We start from the raw sequence: 8,863 nt of genomic DNA on the forward strand, positions 1-8,863 counted from the left end.
AAATATTTAGTAAAATGCATTTAGCAATGTTTCAAGACCTTGCTTGTAGGCTTAGCAGCAGACAAGAAATAGACWATATAAAATACCAATTTGTTTATTTTAAAACAGGAAGGCTACATACAATAAGAGATCAGATAACAGAGAATTTGGATGTCTGTGTGTGTGTGAGCGAGAGACCATCATTGGTATTTATTAGGATCCCCATTAGCCACTGCAAACGCAGCAGCTACTCTTCCTGGGGTCCACATGAAACAACATAATACATAAATTATTAGTCAAGAACTGATCATGGTCATGTGTAAAGATCAAAGTCTAGTCTCTTGGAATTGTAGAACTGAGCGCTTCCCTGTTCAATCCTCCTGCAGTAAACACCATCTTTGAAATAGCCCTCATCCACCCAGCCCTGAAAGAGACAGAAAATAGGGATTACTGGACAGAACCGGCCTGGCCTAATCCAGTATAACCAGGTACAGGATGATAAGGGAAGAAGGGAAGAAGGAAAATAAACTGTGTGACCACCAGAAAAACAGARCAGTAGCAGAATGGCAGGTACTGTTGATGTTCCTACCCCTAGGACAGTTACTAGAGCAMAAGTGCAGATACTACTGCCCTTAATGTATTGTCCATTATACTGTAATAGAAAATAGAGAGATAATTCAAACCTGCATCTGCTGACTGCTGAAGGGGCCGTAGAGTTCAGAATTCTCCTCTGTGTCCCATTTATACTCCCACATCACCTCATCACTCACTTAAGACAAACAAAATATGTTTACACATACATCTCAAAAGTCAACAAAAATTGCACCTGTAATAGTAGTGTAAATGGTTTGGAACCAGCTGACCACAAACCAATTTACTCTCACTAACCCGTCTCATCATCCTGATCCTCTTTGTCCGGAGCTTTGACACTGTGCTTCTCGTCAATTTTGTCTGCAAACATGTCAAGCTCATCTTCTTCTTCTTCCTCCTCCCCATTTTTACTCCTCCCCACTGATTGCTGCTGGCTCTTCCCTTTCAGTGTGTAGGCCAGTTTTTCATACGTCTGCTGGTATATTTCAAACACCCCACTCCCAACCAGTCTGTCTGCKAGTGCCGTGAGCCTGTCCAGTTTTTCGGTATCCCTATTTGTTRCTTCTGCTTTCCCGTTCTCTTCCCTCTGCTTTCCCTTCTTACGCCCACCTAGGCCTCCAAGCCGGCGAAGCCCTGCGGCAACAGTCTCCCCAGGTAATAGCAGCTCCAACASAGCCTCTGTGAGCTGATGCTGGCTGTAGGATGCCAGGGGGTCRTCAACTGGCTCCTTTTCTTCTTCCATGTCTTCCTCTTCGTCACTGTCTGCCTGCTTCTCCTCTCGCTGTTTCTCTTCTTCTGCCTCATCTTCATCCCCCACTCTCCTCCTCCTCTTGGCTGCCAGACCTTTCTTCTTTCGTTTAGTAGGTTGCTCTCTTATTTTCACCTAAAGAGCGAGACAAATACATTACTTCACTGTGTGACATTTCTGCAGTGAACAACTAATCAAATAACTAAAGACACAGTTACCCAGTCAATGTTGTCAAGCCAGTTGTCCCTGATCTCCTCATCCTTTTTGACATAGTAGTTTCCTTCAGAGTCAAAGTGCCCTTCTTGCATCTCCTCATCCAGGTTAAAGGGTGTGATGGGAACTCCCTCGTCACAGTCAATTGTTSCCCCCTCCTGACCTAAAACAAAACATGCACTTTTAGACATTAACAGGTAGACTCAGCAATATGACAGATGCAATAACTAAACAGCATAGTGGATCAATTTTCCTAACAGCTAAGAGTGTTGAAGCGCGATGCTCAACTTCTCCGCTGATTTGGTCCTGTGGCTACCACGTTGTAATGGGTAAGGCGAACCCGTGCACATGCGCAGATACTGTGTGTGACTGTGTCAGAGGGAAGTCTTGCGTCTCACTCAACCCAAAATCTGCGGTGCTGCTTGTAGCAATGCCATTTCTCAGAGTCTACCTTTAAATAACTGGAGGGCCAGGTCTCAGTTATGGAGACAATCAAATTGGTAATACAAACCTTCCACATCGTCACTGGCCAATATGTTGTATTTGCTGCTGCTCTTATCTCCATCTTCTTCCTCGTCCTCCTCGTCACTGTCCAGAGAATGTTTTCCCTTGAACCTGGAGCCCGGCCCAACCACGTCCTCACATAACTGGCGAGATCCCAGGTGAGATAACAAYGCYAACTGGTCAGTATAGAYAACCCWCAAACAAATYCCTCTAGCTAACACAAGTAACTGAAAGACTCTTACATCAAACAGCATATTTGTGTTGGTCAGATGTAATTCTTATGTCCCACTCTATGCTGTTAAAAATTAATGTAGCACTGTACTTAAGATCTGAGAACAAGTGTTTGTGGCAGCACCTTTTTCTTTGGAACGTCCTCATCCAACAACTCTCCACCATCGCCGTCCCCAAACGTGACTTTCCTTTTTGACATGCTGTTGATGACAGAAGAGAAAACAAATCTACATGTACATGTTTGTAGTATACATGTATATATATTATATATATTACTTATATATTACCTATATTACTGTACTATAATGAATCAAATGGATGCAATCTTCTTAGCTAACTAACGTTACTGCGCTAGCTAACTTTAACTAGTAACGTTAGCGAGCTAACCGTTTACTGAAGCTTTTGAATAAGTATGTTATCAATATTTAAGCGACTACACTATTCCACGTGACGTTAATTTACGTGATACGATTATCTCCACAATAGTGTAACTACTACAGCTATAGCTAGCTAAATTTGTTTTGTTTTGCTAGCTGACTAACGTTACAGTACTAGCAGGTACCAAGCAAACAACGACACGTGCAGAGTTAGTAAGTAACGTTAAAGGGGCGTAAGTTAGCTAGCTTCACAACACCTTGCATGCATCTGAGGATGGATAATGATAATTAAAAATACCAAAAATACAACATGTATATAAATGCAGATAGCTAAGGAAAACAAAAACTACCTCGCTAGCTATCGATACGAAAAGTCTGCAAGCGCCATTCAACTAAACAGGAAGTGATGTCGAACCTGACGCGTACAGTTCTGCGGCGTGTTCAAGAGGTGTCACGGTCTCAAAAAGTTCTCTAAACAATTCAAAACGTTCAGCACCAGAACGGGGTGTATTTAGAGTGTGTTAGTTTCGAAGTGTTTAAATGTTATGTAACGTATCTGTCTCCATGCAAGGCCATTTCATTGGTGTTTAGGGGGTATTTGCCTCTAGAGACCAATTTATTGAAGGCTAATGACACCCCTCCTTTTCTTAGGAGCCTTGTGTTGTTACCATGTTCAGGTAAGTGTAACCGATGTGAAATGGCAAGCTAGTTAGCGGTGGTGCGCGCTAATAGCGTTTCAATCGGTGACGGCACTCGCCTTGAGACCTTGAAGTAGTGGTTCCCCCTTGCTTTGCAAGAGCCGTGGCTTTTGTGGAGCGATGGGTAACGATGCTTCGTGGGTGACTGTTGTTGATGTGTGAAGAGGGTCCCTGGTTTGCGCCCGGGTCGGGGCGAGGGGACGGACTCAAGTTAAACAGTTACATAAGCATCATAGTATTTTTATCATCTTTGGGCTTCTATGATTTCAGTGCCAGCACAAGTTTTCCCTTGGTCGAGGTCAAATAACTCTCATTGTTCTCAAGTCCTTTTTTTGTTTTTTTTGTTCATAAAATGCTTCATTTCAATAGGTAAAAACTGCATTGATAAAGCTCTGTTTATATGGCTCTGGCCCTCATTACCACTCATGTTAATGTAGTGGTGCTATAGGGTCCAACTAGGCCTTAATGAGAGGATTCATTCTTGGTTATGAATCAATCACCAGAGGAAGTAAGGAACATTTAATCAACTTCAAGAACACATTTAATACAATTTGATATAGTAAGACTTTTTTCTAAAGCATCACTGAGGAAATTAACTTAACATTTTACACAGAACAGGGAAGTGAGGAAGAACACCCCCTCAATGTATACTATCTGGGTANCACTGTACTTAAGATCTGAGAACAAGTGTTTGTGGCAGCACCTTTTTCTTTGGAACGTCCTCATCCAACAACTCTCCACCATCGCCGTCCCCAAATGTGACTTTTCTTTTTGACATGCTGTTGATGACAGAAGAGAAAACAAATCTACATGCACATGTTTGTAGTATACATGTCTATATATTACTGTACTATAATGAATCAAATGGAAGCAATCTTCTTAGCTAACGTTAGCTAACTACTGCGCTAGCTAACGTTAACAAGTAACGTTAGCGAGCTAACTAACGTTATTAGTTAACCATTTACTAAAGCTTTTGAATAAGTATGTCATCAATATTTAAGCGAGTAACGTTACACTATTCCACGTGACGTTAACTTACGTGATACGATTATCTCCACAATAGTGTGACTACTACAGCTATAGCTAGCTAATTTTGTTTTGCTAGCTGGCTAACGTTACAGTACTAGCAGGTACAAAGCAAACAACGACACGTGCAGAGTTAGTAAGTAACGTTAAAGGGGCGTAAGTTAGCTAGCTTCACAACACCTTGGATGGATAAGGATAATTAAAAATACCAAAAATACAACATGTATCTAAATGCAGATAGCTAAGGAAAACACAAACTACCTCGCTAGCTACTAGCTATCGATATGAAAAGTCTGCAAGCGACATTCAACTAAYCCGGAAGTGATGTCGAACCTGATGCGTACAGTTCTGCGGCGTGTTCAAGAGGTGTCACGGTCTCAAAAAGTTCTCTAAACAATTCAAAACGTRCAGCACCAGAACGGGGTGTATTCAGAGTGTGTTAGTTTCGAAGTGTTTTAATGTTTTGTAACGTATCCATCTCCATGCAAGGCCATTTCATGGGTGTTTTTGGGGGGGATTTGCCTCTAGAGACCAATTTATTGAAGGCCAATGACACTCCTCCTTTTCTTAGGAGCCTTGTGTTGTTACTATGTTCAGGTAAGTCACATAGTATTTTTATCATCTTTGGGCTTCGATGATTTCAGTGCCAGCACAAGTTGGTCGAGGTCAAATAACTCTCATTGTTCTCAAGTCCTTTTTTGTTTTTATTGTTCATAAAATGCTTAATTTCAATAGGTAAAAACTGCAATGATAAAGCTCTGTTTATGTGGCTCTGGCCCTCATTACCACTCATGTTAATGTAGTGGTGCTATGGGGTCCAACTAGGCCTTAATGAGAAGATTCATTCTTGGTTATGAATCAATCACCAGAGGAAGTAAGGAACATTTAATCAACTTCAAGAACACATTTAATATAGTAAGAATTTTTTCTAAAGCATCACTGAGGAAATTAACTTAACATTTTACACAGAACAGGGAAGTGAGGAAGAACACCCCCTCAATGTAATACTACCTTGGGAGTAACGGTTGGACTTAAGCGAGAGGGGAAAGAGAATATTGTGTGTCAGGGTTTGTTTCCAGGAAGTGGGTTGAGTTATTTATATTTCAACACTTGTCCTCTAGTACCCATGGGAGGACCTGTGTTCGTAACCTGAAACTTTATATTTAACATTGTCTAATTCTAGATGTGTTGCGGTGAACACAAACTACTGTGGGAATTAGACTGAGAGGAACAAGTGAAGGTTTATGGCAGAAAATCTAAAACATATACATTTGGATGGATAGAGAGTGACCCTGAGAGGTAAGCTTGGATGACACATACCTCCGCTAGACTGGCAAGAGATAGAGATGGAAATTGTGTGTAGATTTAAAATCATTGTCATAAAGAATGGACTAGTTGAATACAGGAAGATGGCAACTGGTTACTGGCAATGTTGCTTTACTGGTGAAAAAGAAAGGGGGTATTATGACAGACAAACAAGGCTCAAAGTTATGTGTCTGTACTACTGGTGCTGGATTGAATTATCAAGGATGCCTTTCATCCTCTAAAGGATCCTCTCTTTGTTGGAGAACGTTGAAATGAAGATCCATGAGAAGATTCTAACCCATTACTATCCTGCACCTCACCGATAATAAAGAAGGATATCTCTACAAAAAGGTATTGTAAAAACTTGACAGACACAAGCAAGAGCAAATTACATTATCAATATGCTGTGAGATTCTGTTAATAACACAGTCTCCTCTTGGCCTTTTGAGTTTCCTTGCCTAATAATAATTATGTCTCAACTGATATTTGATATTTGAAGCTACTTTATATTTATCAATGTCAACCCACCCCCCTATTGATATATCACTGACATAAATAGACATTGAAATGGAGGGCTTGTATAATGGCACTCATTTGGGTAAAATTATCGCTGTATTTATCTCCGTATCTATTCTCACTCTTTACAACTTCCCTTCATCAAAAAATATTGTTCCTTACTCCTCCTTTCTCCATCTTTCACCCCACATCCTGGCATCCTCCTCTTACACATACCACATCATAAAGAAGAGGACCTCCTCCTACCAGAGGCGCTGGTTTGTCCTGAAAGCCAATCTGCTGTTCTACCAGGAGCGTCCGGCAGATCGACACCTGCTGGGGGTTATTGTCCTAGAGGGCTGTGCTGTCCAGCGCTGTGAGTCTGAGGGAGGACTGTTTGCCTTCTCCATGGTGTTCAGAGGTTCAGGYCTGAAAACCTACAYGCTTGCTGCTGAGGACCAGCTGGGCCAGGAGAGCTGGGTCAAAGCCCTGCTCACAGCCAGCCACTGCTACCTTTCACTGCTGGTCAGAGACCTGGGGAAGCAGTACGAAGGTGAGTGTGTGGAGAAAGTGTGGTGTGTGTATTGTTGTATTCATGCTTCAAAAATATGTGTTCCTTTCCTGCCTCTCAACCTGTATTATTTTGTCACTAAGCAGAGGCTAAACGCCAAGCTGGCCCTGCTYAATCCCATCAACGAACCACTGTGACTGGTCCAGGCTCAATGTGCCTTACCCAATCCATGACTTACCTGAACTCATGCTCCTCCTCCTTCCRCATGCCAGGACCAGTGAGGAGAGAAGGGYGAAGCCACAGTGCCAGTAATGTATTACAAGCCCCTCCAATCCCCAGCAAKGTGATCAATAAGAGGTCCCCTAAGCATTGGCCCAAGAGAAACGCACATGTCACACCYATAAATGGACCAGCACCACCATATGGGGAATGGCCACAAGTGGACTTTGATCCTCTAGAGGATTTCACCAAGCTACATGATTACTATGGAGAGGAGGTGAAGCAGCTGAGAGCTGATTGGCTGAGGAGGAGGCAGGAGGAAGAGGAGCACCTTGAGGAGGATCTCATTGACCTAAGTGAACACTGACCCACAGAGATCAGACAGTCACCACTCTGGTTATTTTGATGAGGACTTTGGTGTGAATGCCAGTAATCTGAAATAAGAAAGTGACTTTATAATTTGAGGAACTAGAGCATTAAAGAAGAACTAGTCACCTGTGTATACATCATGATGGGGTCCTATGAGGTTGATGATGAGCCTAAAAATGTATTGTCACTAAGCAGAGACTCATCATCAAACTCATAYGACTATCACCCTTAGTGGTGTTGCAAACAACCGGATGCATCCGGTTCTCAGGGATYCAGCCCTGATGTGGAAACTCTGCTCGGGTGTTTCTTTTSCYCCTGCTACYTTAGGTTWTAGGAKTATAATCAGCTCATGCTGTATACACAGGTGACTGGTTCCTCTTAAACACMCTAGTTCCMCAAATYATAGTCACTTTCTTATTTCAGAGTACTGGCACTCCTACGGGTTTGTCTGTTACTGTTTGTAAATTATCATTAAAATCACTGGTATATTTTCTAGGTAATATTGATGGTGAGTGTGAAGCTTAACTTTCTGTCAGCAATCAGGGTAGTTATGCAATATTGAAGCAAAGAGCTTCCAGTCGAAGGTCGCATCCACTATAAGACTATTAAGACCATGGTGCTTACCTACGGAATAGCAAGATAAACTGCCCTCTCTACCTTCAGGCTATGCTCAAAACCTACACCCCAACCAGAGCACTCCGTTCTGCCACCTCAGGTCTCATGGCCATCCCACCCCTACAGGAGGGCAGCTCCCGATCAGCCCAGTCCAAGCTCTTCTCTGTCCTGGCACCACAGGTGGAACAGCTTCCCCCTGAAGCTAGGACAGCAGAGTCCCTGCCCATTTTCCCAAACATCTAAAACCCTACCTTAAACAGTAACTTAAATAAACAGTATCCTCACTCGACCCCCCCCCCCCCCACCACACAAAAAAAACAGCACACACTTCATCAGTGCTTGACCCCCCCTTCCAGCTCTGCTTCTACTGATAGCTTTTATTGAGGAAATATGTACTTTATATGCCTGTGATGTGTGGTTGTCCCACCTTGCTATCTTAAGATGAATGTAGCTCTGGATAAGAGCGATCTGCTGAATGACTAAAATGTCAAAACTAAAAACATCCTTATGTGTGTGTTAAACATCATATATATTGATGTGTTGTTACACACTGTCAAGTAAAGGCTTCACATCCCTGTTTAACAAAATAATAAGTTGCAGTGCACTATATAATTAGTGTGATATCTTCATGTTAAATGTATCCATTATTTTTAAAGAACTTTAATGCCACAAAGGTTGATGCAGCTCAACCATGCTGTACCACCAGAGGGTGCTACAAACACTAGCTGTGAATTAAACCATTAATGTCCACTGATTAAAAAGTGTGACAAGACTCAGTTTAATTCAATCATAATATTGTTATAGAGAGAGACATTAGTAACAAAGAGCCCTCTCTGGTATTGCCCTGATGGGACATCCATCCACCAGCCAACATGTAACACATTCAGTTGAAAAACCAAGAGATGAAAAGTGAGCTAATATTAACAGGACCAATGTAGTCTCTCATGACAGATGTGAGATTTGGATCTGGGTTCTGAAGATA

At 42.1% G+C, this 8,863-nt stretch overlaps 2 protein-coding genes across 3 annotated transcripts; one reads left to right on the forward strand and one right to left on the reverse strand.

The window, feature by feature from the left end:
- Positions 1–78: 78 nt before the first annotated feature.
- Positions 79–3,098, reverse strand: cd2bp2 (CD2 (cytoplasmic tail) binding protein 2). 2 transcript variants are annotated; one of them, XM_024011306.2, is made up of 7 exons: positions 2,994–3,098; positions 2,391–2,466; positions 2,043–2,178; positions 1,537–1,694; positions 868–1,453; positions 663–748; positions 79–403 (listed from the first exon to the last, which is right to left on the reverse strand). In XM_024011306.2, the coding sequence occupies exons 2-7, from the start codon at positions 2,463–2,465 to the stop codon at positions 293–295; spliced, it is 1,152 nt and encodes a 383-aa protein (XP_023867074.1). In that variant the 5' UTR covers position 2,466; positions 2,994–3,098; the 3' UTR covers positions 79–292. The 2 variants fall into 2 exon arrangements, with proteins under 2 accessions (XP_023867074.1, XP_070305796.1); XM_070449695.1 differs by having other exon boundaries at positions 2,729–3,045.
- A 2,846-nt stretch (positions 3,099–5,944) lies between these two features.
- On the forward strand, positions 5,945–7,770 carry pheta2 (PH domain containing endocytic trafficking adaptor 2). Its single transcript, XM_024011311.1, is given in 5 exon segments — positions 5,945–5,975; positions 5,978–5,995; positions 5,998–6,023; positions 6,417–6,720; positions 6,825–7,770. Coding segments are annotated over 5 exon segments (819 nt in total). The 3' UTR covers positions 7,265–7,770.
- Positions 7,771–8,863: the final 1,093 nt, after the last annotated feature.

Source organism: Salvelinus sp. IW2-2015, linkage group LG20 (assembly GCF_002910315.2).
Source record: "Salvelinus sp. IW2-2015 linkage group LG20, ASM291031v2, whole genome shotgun sequence".
Classification (NCBI taxonomy): Eukaryota; Metazoa; Chordata; class Actinopteri; order Salmoniformes; family Salmonidae; genus Salvelinus; species Salvelinus sp. IW2-2015.